Source organism: Aedes albopictus, chromosome 3, assembly GCF_035046485.1.
Source record: "Aedes albopictus strain Foshan chromosome 3, AalbF5, whole genome shotgun sequence".
In the NCBI taxonomy this organism is placed as follows: Eukaryota; Metazoa; Arthropoda; class Insecta; order Diptera; family Culicidae; genus Aedes; species Aedes albopictus.
Genome location: NC_085138.1, coordinates 207,125,904 through 207,149,882, shown reverse-complemented (window position 1 = coordinate 207,149,882; position 23,979 = coordinate 207,125,904). Strand labels below are relative to the sequence as shown.

General features: G+C 41.1%; 1 protein-coding gene across 1 annotated transcript in view; it reads left to right on the top strand.

The window, feature by feature from the left end:
• Positions 1 to 318: 318 nt before the first annotated feature.
• Positions 319 to 23,979, top strand: part of LOC134291228 (nose resistant to fluoxetine protein 6) — an 86,103-nt gene continuing 62,442 nt past the window's right edge. The window contains exons 1-4 of the mRNA XM_062858727.1: positions 319 to 1,912; positions 1,970 to 2,104; positions 2,591 to 2,849; positions 2,917 to 3,082. Of these exons, the coding sequence (XP_062714711.1) occupies positions 1,714 to 1,912; positions 1,970 to 2,104; positions 2,591 to 2,849; positions 2,917 to 3,082 (759 nt within the window). The 5' untranslated portion in view covers positions 319 to 1,713. The remainder of the gene's footprint in view (positions 1,913 to 1,969; positions 2,105 to 2,590; positions 2,850 to 2,916; positions 3,083 to 23,979) is intronic.

Here is a 23,979-nt window from a genome sequence, read left to right as displayed (position 1 = left end):
TTGTTGAACATTTTTGTGAGAAAAAAAAAGTTGCCTATCCCATTTTGACTACATTCTTCTTCTTCTTCTCAATTCTGGTGCTCTTTGCACAGAGCTAAAGAGCGGAAAAATGGCGCAGTGAACTAGCGCTATATTGCCAACGAGTTTTCGTTTATACTCCAATGCAGTTTATTGTGCGTTTAGCACTAAATTGATTTCCGAAAAAACTTCATTGACTTCCGCTGCCTTTCCTATGCGTTAAACATAACATCGGAAGTAGTGCGCTGAATAGAAAACCAGATTTACTGTACAGCGCACTACTTCCGACGTTATGTTTAACGCAAAGGAAAGGCAGCGGAAGTCAATGAAGTTTTTTCGGAAATCAATTTGGTGCTAAACGCACAATACTTTCTGGTGAGTACACCACGAACACGACCGATCGTGTCGATCGCTGCAGTCGTACTGTTTGACTACATTGACGACGAATATGTCAATGCTCCCGATGATATTGCGATACCACGTAACGAGCTTCCGATGTCAAGTCATTTTTCGTTGCAAGAGTCGCCATCGATTTCGTTTCGTATTTCTTTCCATTGCCATTGTTTTTCTACGGCTGTCTCCCAGGGACATTGTTGCTGTACAAAAGATGAATAAGCCGCTCTTAAGCTTGATGTTGAAAATTTTGACTGAATAAGCTGTTCAGCTGTCATTGTTACTTGGGACTATATATCGTCGGTTTCCTGCAATAGGGGCACAACTCAAAATTTGTCATTTTTGAGATTTTGATGACAAATGATGAAAAACTATGTAAACTTTCATCTCACAAAGACCCGTTTCGAAATTCGATGAGAATCGTGAGAATTTGGCAGTTTCACCAATTTTCCGAAACAAAGGCACAACTCAAAATCAGTTAGCTTATAGTCGTTGAAAAATACTAATAGTCGTTGAAAAATAGCAATCCAAAATTCGTGAAACTGATAGTACTTTAGTCCCTTTCCATGATACAATATTTAAAATTCGTTTACTTTTGTCAAATGATGAGAGAAATAAGTAAACTGATTGGAGGTGCATCAAGATTCCCAACCTTCAAACGCTAATTCTGAAAATTCACATTTTTTGAGTGCCCCTATTGCAGAAAACCCACGATATCTATTTATATATACGCTAAGATAAGCGTATGCATTTCAATTTATTTCCTCATCTTCATTTCTCTCCAATGGAAAAATGTTTTAACTAAATATATTGGCCCTCCTTTTGTATTACAGTATTTTTTGGCCTAAACCATACACTACGTCAGCGAGCTGTTTCCAATATGATGCAATAGAAAGGATAAGCTGATGCTGCAACAATGACCAAGCTTTCACGAAATAATAGTTCACAATTTGATTCCTATATTAAAATTTTTTACCCTTAACCTATGTTCAGCTAGGAACAGCTGCGTCTAAAATTCTTTTTCGTATTCATCATTATTGTCGTCTTCTGTAGGCATTTTTTTTCCAAATCCAACCTTTACAGGAGGCACCGTATTTTATAAAATCGCTTAATGTGTACCAAAAAATGCATATTTTTGACTCACATTTCATTTTGCTACAGCTCTTTACGAAATTTATAACAAGGTAATAGAAATTCAAAGATCTTTCTTGCAGTTCTGCCACCCTATTTGTCGCACTGTTACTGTTCGGAGGCACTGGATACGATTTAGTGCTAAGAAAAAAATATGCAGATAAGATACGAATGAAGAAATATTCAAAGGATCTCAGTTCCGAATCATCTTCTGGCCTGGGATGTACAACATATGACCTCACACAAGGTCTTCCGGACAAAGCGAATAAAGTTAACTGTAGCGCATTTGGTATACCTACTGGGGTAAATAATAATAACTCTGATGAAAATCTCGCAATTGAACCAACCCCACCTGAAGAAGAGAAACTTGGTATGATCATATGTTTTATATATAAAATATTGCTATTATAATGTTCATATATTTCAGGTGTTTGTGCTGAACTACTGCTATCGTTTTCTGTGGTAACCAACTTCCAGGCGATTTGTGATAAGAATGTTGGAAATGATACGATTCCGTCCATCCATGGATTACGAGCCATTTCAATGCTCTGGGTCATTTTAGGTAACAACTAAATATAGTAAATTATATTTAAATAAAACTAAATATAGGTAGTAAAACTTTGTGCTTGTAATGTTTTTTTATACAGTATAAAAATAACACGAGTATGACCAATAGATTTTAGTTATTGTATGCTATCAATATTATATGTTTCTGTGAATTCTGAATGTTACACATTTCGTTATCACCTAATTTCGCTAAAAAACATTTTTTTATTTCGTAAAATACTTAGATTTCACATACATACTGTCATGTGCAGCATAGCTGTCCCATGTCAATTGGGATTCCCATAGAATATGGGACAACTATGCTCATACGGCAGCATAGTTGTTCAATACCAGTAATATAATAGAAAAGCGATGTCTGTATCATAATAGCATTGGTTCTCAGCTTGTCATAGAAATATTCTTCAACTTTGGCACACTTTTCGATTTAGCATATATATGTTTTATAATACTACTACCAGTCTTTGTTCCTTCTCTTTTACAGGACACACAATGATTGTTGTTTTCAAGTACTCTGACAACATGGAATTACGAAAGGTAGTCGAACGAGAAGTACTATTCCAAGCCATTCTAAATGGAGCATATAGCGTAGACACTTTCTTCTTCATCAGCGGATTTTTGGTATCGTACATTTATTTCCGCACTAATGCCAAAGGTAAACTAGAAAAACTCACTCAAGGCGTTAATGAGTTCACGGCTGGTTCTTACCACTTTTTTGGATTAGTAGGCTATCGATTCGTGAGGTAAGTTGTTCAATTGCTAACTTCAGCTACACATGATCCTTTCATTAGTCAATTATATCCAATCCAGGTTAACCGCACCATACCTTTATGTTTTGGGAGTGGTCGAAGTTGTTATGCGATATTTAGAACAAAACTCTGTCTTCGAGCCTCCTACGCAAGACCACATAAATTGTCCAAAATATTGGTGGAGAAATATCTTGTATGTCAATACACTTTTTCCAGTAGAGCAAATGGTAAGTTCAAAAATAGCTTTTAAACCTAGACCCAATCGTCTCACAGTCGTATCTAGCAGGACAAACAATTTTACGACTAGTATCAGCGTTTTAGCGATAAAGTATTGCCAAAGGAGTTTTTTTTTCCTTTTTCATAATTTACGATAATGGCCCAAATGATTCCCAAGGCATTTCTGTCTTCTTCTCACTTTATATTATTTTCCAGGCAGAATTCCGTATTTTAGGCGGAATCCCCGATTCTAGACGAAATCCCAGATTGCACGTGGCATCCAAGACTACAGACGGTATTCCGTATTCCAAATGGAATCCCAGATTACGAACGCCATCCCCGACCTCAGATCCCAGACTCAAATGTAATCCCAGAGACATTTCCACTTTTCAAATGAAATTCCAGAGGGAATTCCAGTCTCCATACGGTATGCCAGATTCCAGACGAAATCCCAGATAGTAGATGGAATGCCATATTCCATACGGAATGCCAGATTCCACAGGGAATGCCAGATTCCACAGGGAATGCCAGATTCCATAGGGGATGCCAGATTCCATACGGAATGCCAGATTCCAGAAGGAATCCCAGATTCCAGACGGAATCCCAGATTCCAGACGGAATCCCAGATTCCAGACGGATTCCCAGATTCCAGACGGAATCCCAGATTCCAGACGGAATCCCAGATTCCAGACGGAATCCCAGATTCCAGACGGAATCCCAGATTCCAGACGGAATCCCAGATTCCAGACGGAATCCCAGATTCCAGACGGAATCCCAGATTCCAGACGGAATCCCAGATTCCAGACGGAATCCCAGATTCCAGACGGAATCCCAGATTCCAGACGGAATCCCAGATTCCAGACGGAATCCCAGATTCCAGACGGAATCCCAGATTCCAGACGGAATCCCAGATTCCAGACGGAATCCCAGATTCCAGACGGAATCCCAGATTCCAGACGGAATCCCAGATTCCAGACGGAATCCCAGATTCCAGACGGAATCCCAGATTCCAGACGGAATCCCAGATTCCAGACGGAATCCCAGATTCCAGACGGAATCCCAGATTCCAGACGGAATCCCAGATTCCAGACGGAATCCCAGATTCCAGACGGAATCCCAGATTCCAGACGAAATCCCAGATTCCAGACGGAATCCCAGATTCCAGACGGAATCCCAGATTCCAGACGGAATCCCAGATTCCAGACGGAATCCCAGATTCCAGACGGAATCCCAGATTCCAGACGGAATCCCAGATTCCAGACGGAATCCCAGATTCCAGACGGAATCCCAGATTCCAGACGGAATCCCAGATTCCAGACGGAATCCCAGATTCCAGACGGAATCCCAGATTCCAGATGGAATCCCAGATTCCAGACAGAATCCCAGATTCCAGACGGAATCCCAGATTCCAGACGGAATCCCAGATTCCAGACGGAATCCCAGATTCCAGACGGAATCCCAGATTCCAGACGGAATCCCAGATTCCAGACGGAATCCCAGATTCCAGACGGAATCCCAGATTCCAGACGGAATCCCAGATTCCAGACGGAATCCCAGATTCCAGACGGAATCCCAGATTCCAGACGGAATCCCAGATTCCAGACGGAATCCCAGATTCCAGACGGAATCCCAGATTCCAGACGGAATCCCAGATTCCAGACGGAATCCCAGATTCCAGACGGAATCCCAGATTCCAGACGGAATCCCAGATTCCAGACGGAATCCCAGATTCCAGACGGAATCCCAGATTCCAGACGGAATCCCAGATTCCAGACGGAATCCCAGATTCCAGACGAAATCCAATATTCCAGACGGAATCCCCGATTCCAGACAGAATCCCAGATTCCAGACGGAATCCCAGATTCCAGACGGAATCCCAGATTCCAGACGGAATCCCAGATTCCAGACGGAATTTCAGATTCCAGACGGAATCCCAGATTCCAGACGGAATCCCAGATTCCAGACGGAATCCCAGATTCCAGACGGAATCCCAGACAGATTCCAGACGGAATCCCAGACAGATTCCAGACGGAATCCCAGACAGATTCCAGACGGAATGCCAGATTCCAGACGGAATGCCAGATTCCAGACGGAATGCCAGATTCCAGACGGAATGCCAGATTCCAGACGGAATGCCAGATTCCAGACGGAATGCCAGATTCCAGACGGAATGCCAGATTCCAGACGGAATCCCAGATTCCAGACGGAATCCCAGATTCCAGACGGAATCCCAGATTCCAGACGGAATCCCAGATTCCAGACGGAATCCCAGATTCCAGACGGAATCCCAGATTCCAGACGGAATCCCAGATTCCAGACGGAATGCCAGATTCCAGACGGAATGCCAGATTCCAGACGGAATCCCAGATTCCGGACGGAATCCCAGATTCCAGACGGAATCCCAGATTCCAGACGGAATCCCAGATTCCAGACGGAATCCCAGATTCCAGACGGAATCCCAGATTCCAGACGGAATCCCAGATTCCAGACGGAATCCCAGATTCCAGACGGAATCCCAGATTCCAGACGGAATCCCAGATTCCAGACGGAATCCCAGATTCCAGACGGAATCCCAGATTCCAGACGGAATCCCAGATTCCAGACGGAATCCCAGATTCCAGACGGAATCCCAGATTCCAGACGGAATCCCAGATTCCAGACGGAATCCCAGATTCCAGACGGAATCCCAGATTCCAGACGGAATCCCAGATTCCAGACGGAATCCCAGATTCCAGACGGAATCCCAGATTCCAGACGGAATCCCAGATTCCAGACGGAATCCCAGATTCCAGACGGAATCCCAGATTCCAGACGGAATCCCAGATTCCAGACGGAATCCCAGATTCCAGACGGAATCCCAGATTCCAGACGGAATCCCAGATTCCAGACGGAATCCCAGATTCCAGACGGAATCCCAGATTCCAGACGGAATCCCAGATTCCAGACGGAATCCCAGATTCCAGACGGAATCCCAGATTCCAGACGGAATCCCAGATTCCAGACGGAATCCCAGATTCCAGACGGAATCCCAGATTCCAGACGGAATCCCAGATTCCAGACGGAATCCCAGATTCCAGACGGAATCCCAGATTCCAGACGGAATCCCAGATTCCAGACGGAATCCCAGATTCCAGACGGAATCCCAGATTCCAGACGGAATCCCAGATTCCAGACGGAATCCCAGATTCCAGACGGAATCCCAGATTCCAGACGGAATCCCAGATTCCAGACGGAATCCCAGATTCCAGACGGAATCCCAGATTCCAGACGGAATCCCAGATTCCAGACGGAATCCCAGATTCCAGACGGAATCCCAGATTCCAGACGGAATCCCAGATTCCAGACGGAATCCCAGATTCCAGACGGAATCCCAGATTCCAGACGGAATCCCAGATTCCAGACGGAATCCCAGATTCCAGACGGAATCCCAGATTCCAGACGGAATCCCAGATTCCAGACGGAATCCCAGATTCCAGACGGAATCCCAGATTCCAGACGGAATCCCAGATTCCAGACGGAATCCCAGATTCCAGACGGAATCCCAGATTCCAGACGGAATCCCAGATTCCAGACGGAATCCCAGATTCCAGACGGAATCCCAGATTCCAGACGGAATCCCAGATTCCAGACGGAATCCCAGATTCCAGACGGAATCCCAGATTCCAGACGGAATCCCAGATTCCAGACGGAATCCCAGATTCCAGACGGAATCCCAGATTCCAGACGGAATCCCAGATTCCAGACGGAATCCCAGATTCCAGACGGAATCCCAGATTCCAGACGGAATCCCAGATTCCAGACGGAATCCCAGATTCCAGACGGAATCCCAGATTCCAGACGGAATCCCAGATTCCAGACGGAATCCCAGATTCCAGACGGAATCCCAGATTCCAGACGGAATCCCAGATTCCAGACGGAATCCCAGATTCCAGACGGAATCCCAGATTCCAGACGGAATCCCAGATTCCAGACGGAATCCCAGATTCCAGACGGAATCCCAGATTCCAGACGGAATCCCAGATTCCAGACGGAATCCCAGATTCCAGACGGAATCCCAGATTCCAGACGGAATCCCAGATTCCAGACGGAATCCCAGATTCCAGACGGAATCCCAGATTCCAGACGGAATCCCAGATTCCAGACGGAATCCCAGATTCCAGACGGAATCCCAGATTCCAGACGGAATCCCAGATTCCAGACGGAATCCCAGATTCCAGACGGAATCCCAGATTCCAGACGGAATCCCAGATTCCAGACGGAATCCCAGATTCCAGACGGAATCCCAGATTCCAGACGGAATCCCAGATTCCAGACGGAATCCCAGATTCCAGACGGAATCCCAGATTCAGACGGAATCCCAGATTCCAGACGGAATCCCAGATTCCAGACGGAATCCCAGATTCCAGATGGAATGCCAATTTGAATTTGAAATTTTGACTTCTGGGTTTCAGGCTTAGATCTGGACTTTCATCGATACATATTTTAACCCTTCAGGACGCACGCTGTTGTAAAAAGTACAACACTACCAAAAAACCTACAAAAAAGCGCGGTGCAGTTTCGGTAGCTTGATGGCGCGCGTCCTTAAAGGTTAAATAGCATAATGATTGGAACACTACAATAAAAGTTACAGCCCATTGTAGCACACACTCTTCATAAGGACAAGGCAAAGCGCAAAACTTTAAACGTGATTATTTCAAATTTGTTTTTTTTTTTATTAAGAAAACTAGTTGATCGATTCCTGAGCAGAGAATATAAAATTCATAAAAACAGAATCACATTGCCTGTTTTCACGTCATAATTTGTTATTATTAACTTATCAAAGTGTTACTTTTTTATAAAATATTTTGTTGGGCAATCTTATTTTGTTAAGATCAAGTGATTGAGGTTCATCCACTATATAACCACAGACAAACAGACGTATTACTTGGAACAAAATGCGATAAATATCATCGTCACGCAAACTTAATCGCCCAAAACTATTTATGCTGTGGTACGCAAACCCACTGAGTAGATGGCGGTAGTGAGCAAACGTCAAACAGGAGCAAAAGCGATGCGAGCGCCATGAGCGAGCGATTTGCGAACTACGGAAAATTTGAATAATCCGTTAAAAAGGGAAACGATGGGAAGTGAGTAGAGTGAGACGTCTGTTTGTCTGTGATATAACATTTCAATAATATACTTTGTTGTGGCCATTTTTTATTATTCTACTATTAGCTGTCCCGGCAAACTTCGTTCTGCCTGCCTACTGTGTTTTTTGGCATGCAGCTTTGTGGATAAATGCCCCGCAAAATAAAATTTCAAACTTCCTCGTTTTCGGTGCCTTCCCGATCGATTTTTCCAATTATTTTTTTTTCGTATGAACACGTCGGAGCTCTGGCTTGTTTTCGGGCCTATTCGTGACATAAAAACACCATTCCATTTTTATTTATAAACATTAAAAATGTACAAATATGTGCACGGAGAAACTAAACAACTCAAATTTGGGATCTTTTTAACTCAAATTTGAGTTCTTTTTCATCTCCTTTTTCATGCGCTCTTTCTATGGTTTTCAGAGAGTGAAGAGAGAAACAGCACAACTTTTGCAGTTCGAGTGCAACATTGAGTTTCTGCCACAGTACTCAAATTTGAGTGAATAGAACCTTATTGATTTTTCGGTTGGGTGAAAAAAACTTACTATTAAGTATTTTTTTCACATGGATGCTAATGGAACAACCCAGCATAAACATCAATTTCGTCAATTCAAAATTGGCTTGACGCACGCAATCCCGAAGTTGGGTGGGAAGAACTCATTTTTGGATATTTTCGTTTCTCTGTGTGATGAACTATTACGCAAGAATAACATGTTTTCAAATTCACTGCCAGATTTATTGTTATTAAGTTGTTATCGAGTCTAACAAAACATGTTATTAAATTTGTCTTCCAGGAACATTTTTTTTTGTTATGATTTTTGTTATTTTGCCGCTTATGACAGACAAGTTTATAACATAATAAGATATGTTAATAACATAAAAATTACTGATTTCATATACAGTTGTTATTCCATAATAACTTATTTTATTATGCAATTGACATCTTTGCGATTGTGTGATCTTTGCCAGAAAACCATTTGCCAGAATGCCATTGGCCAAAAAAGCATAAGCCAGAAAATACCATTTCCCAGAAAACCGTTTGCCAGAAAGAATCATTTCCCAGAAAACCGTTTGCCAGAATGTACCATTCCCCAGAAAGTACCATTTCGTAAAAATTTTCCAGAGTTCTCAATGCAGAAGTATTCCCAATCTAATAAAAATTTGAAACATTTTTATTGAAAAAAAAAACATATTTTTTATTTGTAATGATAACATTTTCTTGAATCTATTGTAAAAATGTCGGATATTATTTTTATTCAAATTTAGATGCGAAAGTTAAATTTAAGGGCAAACAAGAAATGGTTTTAGAATAATTTTGAATGCACAGCTTATAGTTTGAAGAAGGGCAAATCACTCTGAAACAAAAATTAATGTAAAAGCACAGACAAACAGACGTAACACTTCGAACATTTTTCGATTCAAATCATAGTCACGGAAACATATTCGCCCAATGCTAAAATGACTAAGTTTGGCCGACCATCAACTAGGTGGCGGTAGTGAGCAAACGTCAAACTCGAACAAAAACGATGTGAGCGCCACAGGTGGGTAGTTGGCCAACTATCAAATTTTGAAAAAGATTGGTAAATCGAAGTACGATGGGAATTATCAGAGTGTTACGTCTGTTTGTCTGTGGTAAAAGCATGATCACTTCAAATCATAATGTTTGTGCCAAACAGCAAAATTACCCGGAATTGTTGATCACGCACTCAATAGAAAACCATAAACATAAGAGTATTCTCAATTTAGTTGAAAATCGGAGTTTTCGACAAGCGAAGTTGGATTTTTCTCCAAATCCATGCGTCGGACCTAACTTCGGAAGTGATGCGCTGTATAGTAAACCTTGTCCGCTATACAGCGCACCACTTCCGAAGTTAGGTCCGACGCACGGATTTGGAGAAAAATCCAAATTCGCTAGTCGCAAATTCCGGGATTCAACTGCACGTACAATAAATAAGTTTTTCGTGACGTGACATAGATTGAGTTTAAATAAGGGCGAAAGTAACATGATCGATTTCTCTTCGTCGATCTTCTCTTCTTCAAATTAAACTGACAAGATGCAAGTTTGATTGAACTATTTTACGTTCGAACGCAAGATCGCATCCCAACCTAGCGTTTTATAGCAAAAAGTTTAATCAATCTTGTATCTCGTCAGTTTAATTTAAAGAAGAGAGGGTCGACGAAGAGAAATCTATCATGTTACTTTCGCCCTTATTAAAACTCAATCTAGTCTTTTTTTGATCAACGCTTCATCATGAATGTGATTCTGGATCATCGCTTGAAATACGTAGAAATAATAACTTAAATGACGATTTAACCTAAACCATTAGCCTGAATGGTGACGATTTTACCTAAGCAATTAGTGACGATTTTAAGAGCGGACGGGACGGTCGAGAAAATATCCGCCATTGCTCTGTTGCTACTAAGATGGTAATCTCAGATTCTACTTCATATTTTGCAACAAAAACCTATCATTGTGTATGCTCACTTGCAGTGCATATGCTGATTGGTTTTCAGCATCTTCAGTGCGATAGGTCTCGAGATTACCATCTTCAAAATCGCGAGGCAAATTGTTAGAAAGAGAGGCAAGATAGGAAAAATAACACGGCGTCCCGTTTCACCTTAACTAAACCATTAGTTGACGATTTTTCCTAAACCATTAGCCTGAATGTCATTGCCCGAAAGCCAAACCCCAAATGTCACAAAATAGAATGTACTATTAGGCCGAATATCACTTGACCGAACCCTATGAAAAGCTTGTTCTTTGGGAAATTAATTCTAATAATTCCAGCAGATGTTTTCCTTCTTTTAATCACACAGCGTAACAAAACTTATCTTTTGGTCTGTCTCAAGAGCAAACTTATGTGTCTCTGACAGATTTTTGGGCCGCTGAATCCGAATCCGGGCTCAGATTTGATCCAGCACGTCACAATTTTGAGCTATACCTCAATTTATAGGGCAAAATATTGCGACATTTGCACCCATTTAGACTCGGCTAAAATATATTATGATCACAGTCGAATTTCGCACACGACTTCGCAGCGGCTAGCGTACACAAGTTCACTTGAGTTCATGGCAGGGACATCTGCTGCTAAACAATCAACCAAAATAAGTTTGATTAGTGTGAAATGTAGCTGGAAAATAATATTTCAGTGGATATTCAAATTATCACAGAAGTCGAAATATGAATGAGAAAGGATAAATAAGTCAATTAACATCTAAATTAGCGACTCATGCAAAATATTTCATATTACCCAATCGAATTTGAAAGTTTGAAGCGATTTATGTTAGGTACGATATTTCCTATAAAAGACTCCCTCCAAAAGTTGCATGCAACGATTTAAAGAAGGAAAAATCTTTGATAACATATTGACAGTTTGAACGCCAACTAAGCCCTGAATCGAGAAATTAAAAACCTGAAGAACAGAAAACAGAAAGCATACAAAGCATACAAAAATATAGGAGTGATCAAAGCTTATCCAATTATTTAAATATTTGCGGCCAATTAAATCATGCCATTGATATTGCATCCGAAGAGTATAACGAAAAAACTGAGTGGGAAATAAAATCATGCCCGAAGATTTTTTTTAATTACGTTAAAACTAAATTAAAATCTGACAATTTTCCACCTGAAATGCACCTTGACGAAAAAGTTGGAGTAGACTCTGAAGCAAATTGCAATCTTTTTGCAACATTCTTTGAAGAAGTCTACACCACAAATTTGGAGGAAAATCGGGATCGTGAATTTTTTTCATTTCTTCCTAAGCTAGGTATCTAAAGACATCAACGTTCATCAAATCAAAGCACATGACATTACGGATGCATTAAAAAATCTAGATGCCTCCAAAGGTGCTGGTCCGGATGAGATTCCACCAGTACTCTTGAAAAATGTATCAGTAGAACTTACATCCTGGCTTTATAACACGTCACTGGAATCAGGTAGTTTCCCTGAAACGTGGAAAAGCTCTTTTTAGTGCCAATTTTCAAAAGCGGCAAAAAATCCGACGTATGTAATCACCGTGGAATAGCAATAATCTCTTGCATTTCCAAAATCATTGAGGCAATAATCAATAAAACTTTATTCGACATGGTCAAAGACAGAATAGCTCACACGCAACAAGGGTTTTTCAAAGGACGTTCAACATGTACAAACTTGCTCGAACTCATACATTATTCTTTGACGGCCATGGACAATGGCAATCATGTGGAAGTTCTCTATACAGACTTCAGTAAAGCTTTTGATCGAATTGACGTACCAATGTTGCTTTTTAAACTAGAAAAAATAGGATTTGGTTCAGGTCTTCTTAAATGGGTCGGGTCATACCTTTCCAATCGTCAACAAATAGTATGATACAAGGGTGTAAAATCTAAACCTATTCAAGTTACATCTGGTGAGGAACATTTGGGCCCATTATTATTTATTCTGTACTTCAACGCCATTTCCTTCATTCTTAAAAAGTTAAAGCTCTCGTATATGCCGATGACATGAAACTCTTCCTAGAAATAGTAAACGATGAAGACTTGCACACTTTTCAACAGGAAATCGATATGTTTTATGTGTGGTGTAAAAAAAAACAGCCTTTTACATTTTTCGAATGAGTGTAATTAGCCCTATGGGTGGAATTAAAATGTACGAAACTAATTACGCTCATTCGAAGAGGGTATTCTGCTTAGAGGGTTCGAAAACTCGGTACAAGATAAAAGCCTTTTACAACTGAATGTGAAAAAATGTAATTCCATAACAATAAGTAGGAAACGTAGCACACCAGATGTAACAATATTATTGGGTGATCGACCATTTTTACGAAGCTTTTGATGCAGTCCTTTGCCTCACTCTTCAATCAGCACCATAAAATATCTGTTGCCACCTGGGGGGACTGTTGGGCCACACAAGACCATATCACGTATGAATGAACTGCAGAGGTCTAGTGGTCTTGCGATCAGCTTGCTGAGGAAATGGTGGACGAGCAAACTTTCCTTCAAGGCAGCACTCACAAGGAATCTTTTGCCCACAATCGACCAGTTTCATTCATGTCGCCAACTGCTCCTTCAAAATCCGATCGAGCACCGCTGGATCACGATGGCCGAATCTCCTGTACCATGTGTGCTGGCAATTCATTGAGTGGCCTCTTTTGGATACCGCCACACATTCCTGGTTCTTCAGAACATAGAGCCCACCATTACGTTCACCTATCGCCACCACTTTCTTCGATCCGTCAATAATTTCATCAACATTCGGCTTGAACAGCACGTCATAGCCATTGTCCGTAATCTTACTCACCGAAATTAGTCCACTATCGAGTTCTGGCACATAAAGGACGTTGTTCAGCCTAATATCCACCGGCTGATCAGTTCCGTCCACATACTTTACAAACCCATTTTCATGCCCACCAGATTTCGTATGATTCCCGTTTGCCATCATTATTATTTATTATTATCTTTATTATCGAGACTTTCAGCCGATGGCTGGTTCATCTCCATCATAACCTGAACACAATTCGACTTCACTGTTCGCCATGTGGCACGACGCACCGCTATCAACTGTCTACGATTGTTTTCGCGTAGGTGATGACTGACTTACATACCTCTCCTCCTGCATAAGAAAGCTCACCGGCTCCCTTGTTTCGCCTTGAACTTGCTCGGATGACCGCTACTTGACTTGCTGCTCTTTGTAGATTCCGTTCCATGCTCAGTCGCTTTCGTTGGCCATCACTTCCGACAATCCTTTTTAAAGTGCCCGGGCTGCTTACAGAAGAAACACGTCCTGTTTGACTTCTGTGTTTTGAGCACCTGTTCAGCAGTAGCACCGTCCCGTTCACATCGCTTGTGAAATTCATCCAAAAGCTTTACAAATATTATGTCAGCATCCGATCGAGCCTCCAGATGTTAGAGAGTGGTACGACTGCGGCATACTGCGCAGCACCATGGCCACCTTCAGCTACTCGTCCAGGGTAAGACCAACATTCTGCAAACGAGCAAACAACGAATCAATTTCGGCATCTCCGCCTTCCTGAAACTTCGCATCACACAGCTTGATTAGCAGCGAGAGTTGAGAAGTGGTCGTTGCCTTCTCGTGGTATCCTTTAAGCGCGTCTCAGACTTCACGAGCTGAATTACATTCCTGGATAAGTGTTTACTGGCTCGGTTCCACACAAAGAGCGATTGTTGCACGCGCTTTTATGTCCGTTTTTCGCTAAGCGACCGTCTGTGGCTCCACCACAAACCCATCCACTTATCCGCGATCGGTAAAGGCGGCGGCAGGCATATCCATCCGATTCGGATTTTGACGTTTCTTGGGGGAAAGTCAAAACAGTTTCATTCTCCTCCTCACCCCTTCACCCACCGTTTGGTGGCGCAAACCGATTGCGATCCCCAAGAAACGTCAGAATTCGAATCGGTTATTTGTGCCCGCCGCCGCCTTTACCGCTCGCGTATAAGTGGATAATTTCCAATTCCCGAATCTAATATCACAGACAAACAGACGTATTACTTGGAACAAAATGCGATAAATATCATCGTCACGCAAACGTAATCGCCCAATGCTATTAATGCTGTGGTACGCAAACCCACTGACAGGGATGCCAGGTGAAATTTTCAAATGTCTTCTCAAGACACGCTAAAATGTCTTCACATGTCTTCACATGGGGTGTTTAGTAATAAATTAATGTTAAAAGTCAAAATTTATATTATGTTCTAACTTAGCTTTCTTAGATCCTTGGAGATCCTCCAGGAAGTCCTCGGCAATTCTTACAGAAGTTCCTTGAGTTTTTTTCCGGAAGTTTATTGGGAGTTCCTCCAGAAACTCATCGGGAATCCCTTCATGAATTCCTTGAAAAGTTTGCCGGGAAATCCTCCTGTGGATCCTCGGTAATTCCTCCAAGAGTTCCTCGGGATTTCCTCTATAAGTTTGGCAAGAATTCCTTCAGAAGTTTCCCGAGAATTCTCTCAGGAGCTCCTCGGCATTTTTTCCAGAAGCTCCTCAGAAATTCCTCCAAGAATTCCTTGGGAATTCTTCCACGGATTCCTTGGAAATTCCTACAGGAGTTTCTCGCAAATTTCTCCAGGACATCATCGGGAATTCCTCTGGGAGATCGTCAGGAATTCCTGCAGGAGTTACTCGGAAATTCATCCAGGAGTTGGTCGAGAATTACTCCAGGAAAGAACTTCTTCAGTTGATCATCGAAAAACTCTACAGAAGTTTCTCGGAAATTCCCTCAGGAGATCCATGGGGATCCTTCAGGAAATCGACAAGTATTTCTTAAAAGATCCTTAAAAATTCCTCCAGGAGTACTATTAGAATTCATCCAAGGATCCTCAGGATTTCTTTCAAGAGATCTTCCGGAATTTCTACAGGTAAATTTCTTCCAGGAGTTCTCCGAGAATCCTTGCAGGAGTCTCGGGAATTCCTGCAGGAGAGCCTCGGGATTTATTCCAGGAAATACTGATAAATTCCTCCAGGAGTTGCTCGAGAATTACTCCAGGAGTTCCTCGGAAATTCCTTCCGGAGTTCCTCGGTAATTCTTCCGGGTGTTTCACGAGAATTCTTCCATGAGATCCTCGAGAACTCCTTCAGTTGATCATCGAAAAACCCTACTGGAGTTTCTCGGAAATTCCCTCATGGAGATCCTTCAGGAAATCAACGAGAATTAATTAAAAGACCCTCAACAATTCCTCCAGGAGTTCTTTTAGAATTCCAAGGATCCTCGGGAGTTCCTCCAGAAGTTCATCGAGAATTATTTCAGGAATTCCTTAAAAAGTTTCTCGGAAAAACCTCCAGGAATTCATTGGGAATTCCTCGGGAATTACATGTTTCTCAAGAATCTCTCCAAGAATTCCACGAGCAGTTTTTCATAGTTTCTCGAGGTTCTTTTCGGGTTTCCTGGGAATTCTCGACGATTTCCTGGAGCTATTAATAGGTATATCCAAATAAATTTCTGATAAACTCCTGAAGAATTTCCCGAGAATCTTCTGGAAGAATTCCCAAGAAAATGCCAGAGGGATTCTCGACGAACTTCTGGAGGAATTTCCAAGAAGTTCCAAGAGAAATTCCCAACAAAAACTCCTTTGAGAGTTATCAAGAAACTCCTGGAGGATTTTCCGAAACTCCTAAAGGTATTCTCCTAATGGCATACCCGAGAATCTCTTGGAGAATTTCCGAGGAACTCGAGGAGAAATTCCCGAGAAACTCTGGAAGAGTTTCCGAGTAACTCTGGAAGAGTTCCCGAGTAACTCTAAAAAACTCCTGGAAAAAAATCCGATGAACTTTAGAAGGAATTTCCGAGGAACTCCTAGAAGAATTCCGAGTAATACGTGGCAGAATTTTCCAAGAAATTTTCTAGCATCTCCTATGGGAATTCTAGAAGATCTCGCAGAGGAGTTCTCAAGGAATTCCTGAGGAACTCCTGAAAAAAAAATGTCGGTAAACTCCTGAAGGAATTTCCAAAGAACTTTCGGAGAAAATTCCGAGGAATTCATGTAGAGTTTCCCGAGGAACTTCTGGAAGAATTTTCGAGGAACTTCTGAAGTAATTTCCGAGGAACTACAAGAAATTACGTTGGAACTCCAGAATGAATTCCCGAGGAACTCCTAGCGGAATTCGTGAGGAATTTCTGGAGGAATTCCTGAGGAACTTCTGGGAGAATTTCCAAGGAACTCTTAGAGGAAAGAAATTCCCGAGGAACTCCTTGAAGGAATGCTCGAGGAACTTCTGTCGGAATTCCCGAGGAGCTCTTGGAGAAATTCCCTTGGAATTCCAGAATGAACTCCCGAAGAACTCCTGGAGAAAATCCCGAGGAACTCCTAGATGAATTCCCGAGACACACCTGGTGGAATTCCTGAGAAACTTCTTGAAGAATTTCCGAGGAACTCTTGGAGGATCAACTGAGGAACCCCAAGGAGGAACCCTTAAAGGAATTCCCGGGGAACTTGTAGAGGAATTTTCATTGAGCTCCAGAGAAATTCCCGAGGAACTCCTTGAAAAAATTCTAGAGGTATTCTTAAAGGTACATACATATTCTCTAGGAACTACTGGAGGAATTCCAGAGGAACGCCTGGAAGAATTTTCGAGGAACTGCCGAGGAACTCCTGGAGGAATTTCGATGGGAATTTGCGAGGAACTCCTGAAACTCCTAAAGAAATTCTCGAGGAAATTCTGAAGGAATTCCCGAGAAACTACCGGAGAAATTCCGGTAGAGGAAATCATGAAAGAATTCCCGAGCAACTCCTGGAGGAATTCCCGAGGAACTACTCGTGGAATTCCCGAGGAAATCGTAAAGGAATTCTCGAGGAACACCTAATTCTCGAAGAACTCCAGGATGAATTCCCGAGGAACTCCGGTAGGAATTTCCAAGGCTCTCCTGAAAAACAAAATCGCAAACTTCTGGAGGAATTCCCGAGGAACTGAAAGAATTCCTGAGGAACTCCAGGTGGATTATCCGAGGAACACCTGGAAGAAATCCTGGTTCTTCTGAGAAACTTTTGAAGGAATTCCTGATGAAATCCTGAAGAAATTCCCGTGGAACAGAGATTCTCGAGGAACTACTGGAGAATTCTTAACAGGCTTGTACAAATATTCGGACAAGTCTGCGGAAAAATCTGGATGAAGCTCTGTTTAAAATTCAAACGAAGTTCTGGGGAGAATTTCCGAAAAAAAACCTTGGTAAAATTCTAGAAACATCCTCTGTTTTTGGAGATTTTTGAAAAATTAGTGACAACCAAGTTGAATTCCCAGAGGAGTTTTGTTGATGGAAATTTTATTTTCTATAAACAATTGCAGATGAAAAATTAATTCAATAGTTCAGCGGTTCATACTCCGTGAAATTTCCATGAAATGGTGGTTGTCTTATTTGATTCGTATTTTAACTAAAAACTGCCAATATGAAGACCGAAAAATTAAGAATTTGTAAGTTTAAGGTTTTAAAAGTTTAAAGTTTTCTTGAAAATTTTATCTACAAAAATTGAAACGCATTTCATCTGAAATTGATCCAAGATTGAGTTAGTGGTTTAGATTAACAATATAAATAAATCTGGAGCTCGATTTGAATAGGTCGTATGTGCTTTTGACGATTAAAAATTTGATCAGTTGGATTCGCTTATTATAGCAAAAACCGTAGAAATTGTGCAAAGTATCAGCAACCAGCAGAATCCTCACAAAACAGGCTTTCTGTTCCGTCATTGAAAGTTTGCAAAATAACTGCCATATTGCTACAAAGACTAAAATAAACTGATCGAATTTTATATCGACAAAAGCACATACGACCTATTCAAATCGAGCTCCAGAAATATTAATTTCAAGCTTTCAAAAGTCTTTAGAAGTCTTCACAAAATTGGAAATGTCTTCCATATGTCTTCACAAAAATAAATGTCTTCATAGAACTTCAAATGTCTTCAAATTGAAGACATGTCTTCACATCTGGCATCCCTGCTCGAGCATGACAGATTGCCGTGAGAGTGGAGATGCACTTTCTCACACATCAAGTCACAGTATAAGGCAATCCATGAGACAGATGCGATCAGCTGATTTTTTTTGTTTACCATGTATATTTGACATCCGATGATCGGGGTGACAGTTGAACACAAAGGAATTTGTTAAGCACCGATGACACTTGACGAAACTTTGTTAAGTTGTACTCACACTATGTTTACAATTTTGGCTGTCATCCCCATCGCGAAAAGTCGTCATGGATTGCGATTATGAGCTTCGCTAACTCTAGAGTGCCTTTAACTTAGAGTGGCGTCAATGTCAAAATTGAAACAAAGATCATGTGTCAAATTGCTGTCAAATCCATACAAACGCGCGTTCCAAATGAGCAGGAGACCTGTCAAAATCGGAACATGACGCCACTCTCCCTTCCAGTCACTCTAGCTAACTCCATTGTTTAATGACTTATTTGGGATTTTGGCTTATTAGCACAGACAAACAGACGTCTCACTCTACTCACTTCCCATCGTTTCCCTTTTTAACGGATTATTCAAATTTTCCGTAGTTCGCAAATCGCTCGCTCATGGCACTCGCATCGCTTTTGCTCCTGTTTGACGTTTGCTCACTACCGCCATCTACTCAGTGGGCAGGGATGCCAGATGTGAAGACATGTCTTCAATTTGAAGACATTTGAAGTTCTATGAAGACATTTATTTTTGTGAAGACATATGGAAGACATTTCCAATTTTGTGAAGACTTCTAAAGACTTTTGAAAGCTTGAAATTAATATTTCTGGAGCTCGATTTGAATAGGTCGTATGTGCTTTTGTCGATATAAAATTCGATCAGTTTATTTTAGTCTTTGTAGCAATATGGCAGTTATTTTGCAAACTTTCAATGACGGAACAGAAAGCCTGTTTTGTGAGGATTCTGCTGGTTGCATCAACTTTGCACAATTTCTACGGTTTTTGCTATAATAAGCGAATCCAACTGATCAAATTTTTAATCGTCAAAAGCACATACGACCTATTCAAATCGAGCTCCAGATTTATTTATATTGTTAATCTAAACCACTAACTCAATCTTGGATCAATTTCAGATGAAATGCGTTTCAATTTTTGTAGATAAAATTTTCAAGAAAACTTTAAACTTTTAAAACCTTAAACTTACAAATTCTTAATTTTTCGGTCTTCATATTGGCAGTTTTTAGTTAAAATACGAATCAAATAAGACAACCACCATTTCATGGAAATTTCACGGAGTATGAACCGCTGAACTATTGAATTAATTTTTCATCTGCAATTGTTTATAGAAAATAAAATTTCCATCAACAAAACTCCTCTGGGAATTCAACTTGGTTGTCACTAATTTTTCAAAAATCTCCAAAAACAGAGGATGTTTCTAGAATTTTACCAAGGTTTTTTTTCGGAAATTCTCCCCAGAACTTCGTTTGAATTTTAAACAGAGCTTCATCCAGATTTTTCCGCAGACTTGTCCGAATATTTGTACAAGCCTGTTAAGAATTCTCCAGTAGTTCCTCGAGAATCTCTGTTCCACGGGAATTTCTTCAGGATTTCATCAGGAATTCCTTCAAAAGTTTCTCAGAAGAACCAGGATTTCTTCCAGGTGTTCCTCGGATAATCCACCTGGAGTTCCTCAGGAATTCTTTCAGTTCCTCGGGAATTCCTCCAGAAGTTTGCGATTTTGTTTTTCAGGAGAGCCTTGGAAATTCCTACCGGAGTTCCTCGGGAATTCATCCTGGAGTTCTTCGAGAATTAGGTGTTCCTCGAGAATTCCTTTACGATTTCCTCGGGAATTCCACGAGTAGTTCCTCGGGAATTCCTCCAGGAGTTGCTCGGGAATTCTTTCATGATTTCCTCTACCGGAATTTCTCCGGTAGTTTCTCGGGAATTCCTTCAGAATTTCCTCGAGAATTTCTTTAGGAGTTTCAGGAGTTCCTCGCAAATTCCCATCGAAATTCCTCCAGGAGTTCCTCGGCAGTTCCTCGAAAATTCTTCCAGGCGTTCCTCTGGAATTCCTCCAGTAGTTCCTAGAGAATATGTATGTACCTTTAAGAATACCTCTAGAATTTTTTCAAGGAGTTCCTCGGGAATTTCTCTGGAGCTCAATGAAAATTCCTCTACAAGTTCCCCGGGAATTCCTTTAAGGGTTCCTCCTTGGGGTTCCTCAGTTGATCCTCCAAGAGTTCCTCGGAAATTCTTCAAGAAGTTTCTCAGGAATTCCACCAGGTGTGTCTCGGGAATTCATCTAGGAGTTCCTCGGGATTTTCTCCAGGAGTTCTTCGGGAGTTCATTCTGGAATTCCAAGGGAATTTCTCCAAGAGCTCCTCGGGAATTCCGACAGAAGTTCCTCGAGCATTCCTTCAAGGAGTTCCTCGGGAATTTCTTTCCTCTAAGAGTTCCTTGGAAATTCTCCCAGAAGTTCCTCAGGAATTCCTCCAGAAATTCCTCACGAATTCCGCTAGGAGTTCCTCGGGAATTCATTCTGGAGTTCCAACGTAATTTCTTGTAGTTCCTCGGAAATTACTTCAGAAGTTCCTCGAAAATTCTTCCAGAAGTTCCTCGGGAAACTCTACATGAATTCCTCGGAATTTTCTCCGAAAGTTCTTTGGAAATTCCTTCAGGAGTTTACCGACATTTTTTTTTCAGGAGTTCCTCAGGAATTCCTTGAGAACTCCTCTGCGAGATCTTCTAGAATTCCCATAGGAGATGCTAGAAAATTTCTTGGAAAATTCTGCCACGTATTACTCGGAATTCTTCTAGGAGTTCCTCGGAAATTCCTTCTAAAGTTCATCGGATTTTTTTCCAGGAGTTTTTTAGAGTTACTCGGGAACTCTTCCAGAGTTACTCGGAAACTCTTCCAGAGTTTCTCGGGAATTTCTCCTCGAGTTCCTCGGAAATTCTCCAAGAGATTCTCGGGTATGCCATTAGGAGAATACCTTTAGGAGTTTCGGAAAATCCTCCAGGAGTTTCTTGATAACTCTCAAAGGAGTTTTTGTTGGGAATTTCTCTTGGAACTTCTTGGAAATTCCTCCAGAAGTTCGTCGAGAATCCCTCTGGCATTTTCTTGGGAATTCTTCCAGAAGATTCTCGGGAAATGCTTCAGGAGTTTATCAGAAATTTATTTGGATATACCTATTAATAGCTCCAGGAAATCGTCGAGAATTCCCAGGAAACCCGAAAAGAACCTCGAGAAACTATGAAAAACTGCTCGTGGAATTCTTGGAGAGATTCTTGAGAAACATGTAATTCCCGAGGAATTCCCAATGAATTCCTGGAGGTTTTTCCGAGAAACTTTTTAAGGAATTCCTGAAATAATTCTCGATGAACTTCTGGAGGAACTCCCGAGGATCCTTGGAATTCTAAAAGAACTCCTGGAGGAATTGTTGAGGGTCTTTTAATTAATTCTCGTTGATTTCCTGAAGGATCTCCATGAGGGAATTTCCGAGAAACTCCAGTAGGGTTTTTCGATGATCAACTGAAGGAGTTCTCGAGGATCTCATGGAAGAATTCTCGTGAAACACCCGGAAGAATTACCGAGGAACTCCGGAAGGAATTTCCGAGGAACTCCTGGAGTAATTCTCGAGCAACTCCTGGAGGAATTTATCAGTATTTCCTGGAATAAATCCCGAGGCTCTCCTGCAGGAATTCCCGAGACTCCTGCAAGGATTCTCGGAGAACTCCTGGAAGAAATTTACCTGTAGAAATTCCGGAAGATCTCTTGAAAGAAATCCTGAGGATCCTTGGATGAATTCTAATAGTACTCCTGGAGGAATTTTTAAGGATCTTTTAAGAAATACTTGTCGATTTCCTGAAGGATCCCCATGGATCTCCTGAGGGAATTTCCGAGAAACTTCTGTAGAGTTTTTCGATGATCAACTGAAGAAGTTCTTTCCTGGAGTAATTCTCGACCAACTCCTGGATGAATTTCCGAGTAACTCCTGCAGGAATTCCTGACGATCTCCCAGAGGAATTCCCGATGATGTCCTGGAGAAATTTGCGAGAAACTCCTGTAGGAATTTCCAAGGAATCCGTGGAAGAATTCCCAAGGAATTCTTGGAGGAATTTCTGAGGAGCTTCTGGAAAAAATGCCGAGGAGCTCCTGAGAGAATTCTCGGGAAACTTCTGAAGGAATTCTTGCCAAACTTATAGAGGAAATCCCGAGGAACTCTTGGAGGAATTACCGAGGATCCACAGGAGGATTTCCCGGCAAACTTTTCAAGGAATTCATGAAGGGATTCCCGATGAGTTTCTGGAGGAACTCCCAATAAACTTCCGGAAAAAAACTCAAGGAACTTCTGTAAGAATTGCCGAGGACTTCCTGGAGGATCTCCAAGGATCTAAGAAAGCTAAGTTAGAACATAATATAAATTTTGACTTTTAACATTAATTTATTACTAAACACCCCATGTGAAGACATGTGAAGACATTTTAGCGTGTCTTGAGAAGACATTTGAAAATTTCACCTGGCATCCCTGTGCTCGAGTGACAGTTCATATTCGAGCAGTTTGAACCGGTTCGTTTTTATGGCTCCAACTCACAGGTGTCGCATAAGTGTCGAAGTACAGGCAGAGTCAGATTTTATAAACTTGGAAATCATAGATTTGCATTAGAATGCATATCTTGGATTTCCTTTAAATACGCTGGCGTTCCAAAATGCAGATCTCTTTTCTGGTGATTTCTGAAAGAAATAGTAGTGCGCGCGTGTGTAGTGTTTTCTTCCGATGTCGAGGTTAGATTAGATAAAACTCATGTGGTGTAACCCGAGCAGAGTCTGACAACTAAATTATAGCAAACCGAAAACTCGATTTGTATTCAGCAGCAAATTGATATCAGTTTGTCTTGACTAAATTTGATTTCAACTTTAGATTTCGTTTTGCTGTCACTCTAAACTTTTATAAAAAAAAAATTGTAAACTTTTAGGCAACCTTGTATAATAATTCAAAGAATATACAATTAAGTGTAATTCTTTTATGGCATTAAGGATTTCATATCAATCGAAAAACCTTTATTTTTTAAGATTTTTCCATTTTTTCGTAGTGATAGCAAAAACAGTTATCAATTTGCTATCACTGATAGCAGAAATTGTCATCAACTTGCTGTTACAGGAACATTTTTCTGCTCTTATTTTTGATGTTTTAACCGTTAAAACGACCAAATCGACAACAACCTGAGTTATCATAATTTGCAATATCACAACATCAAAATTTGTTTTCAATTTGTTGTTAGACTTTGCTCTGGAAATGTTTTAATTTAGTGTTTTTATCTTGTTTTAATAGGATAAAGTAAAATGTTAGTTCGACCTACTAGATATGTTGGGGCCCATATAGCCGAGGCGGTAAA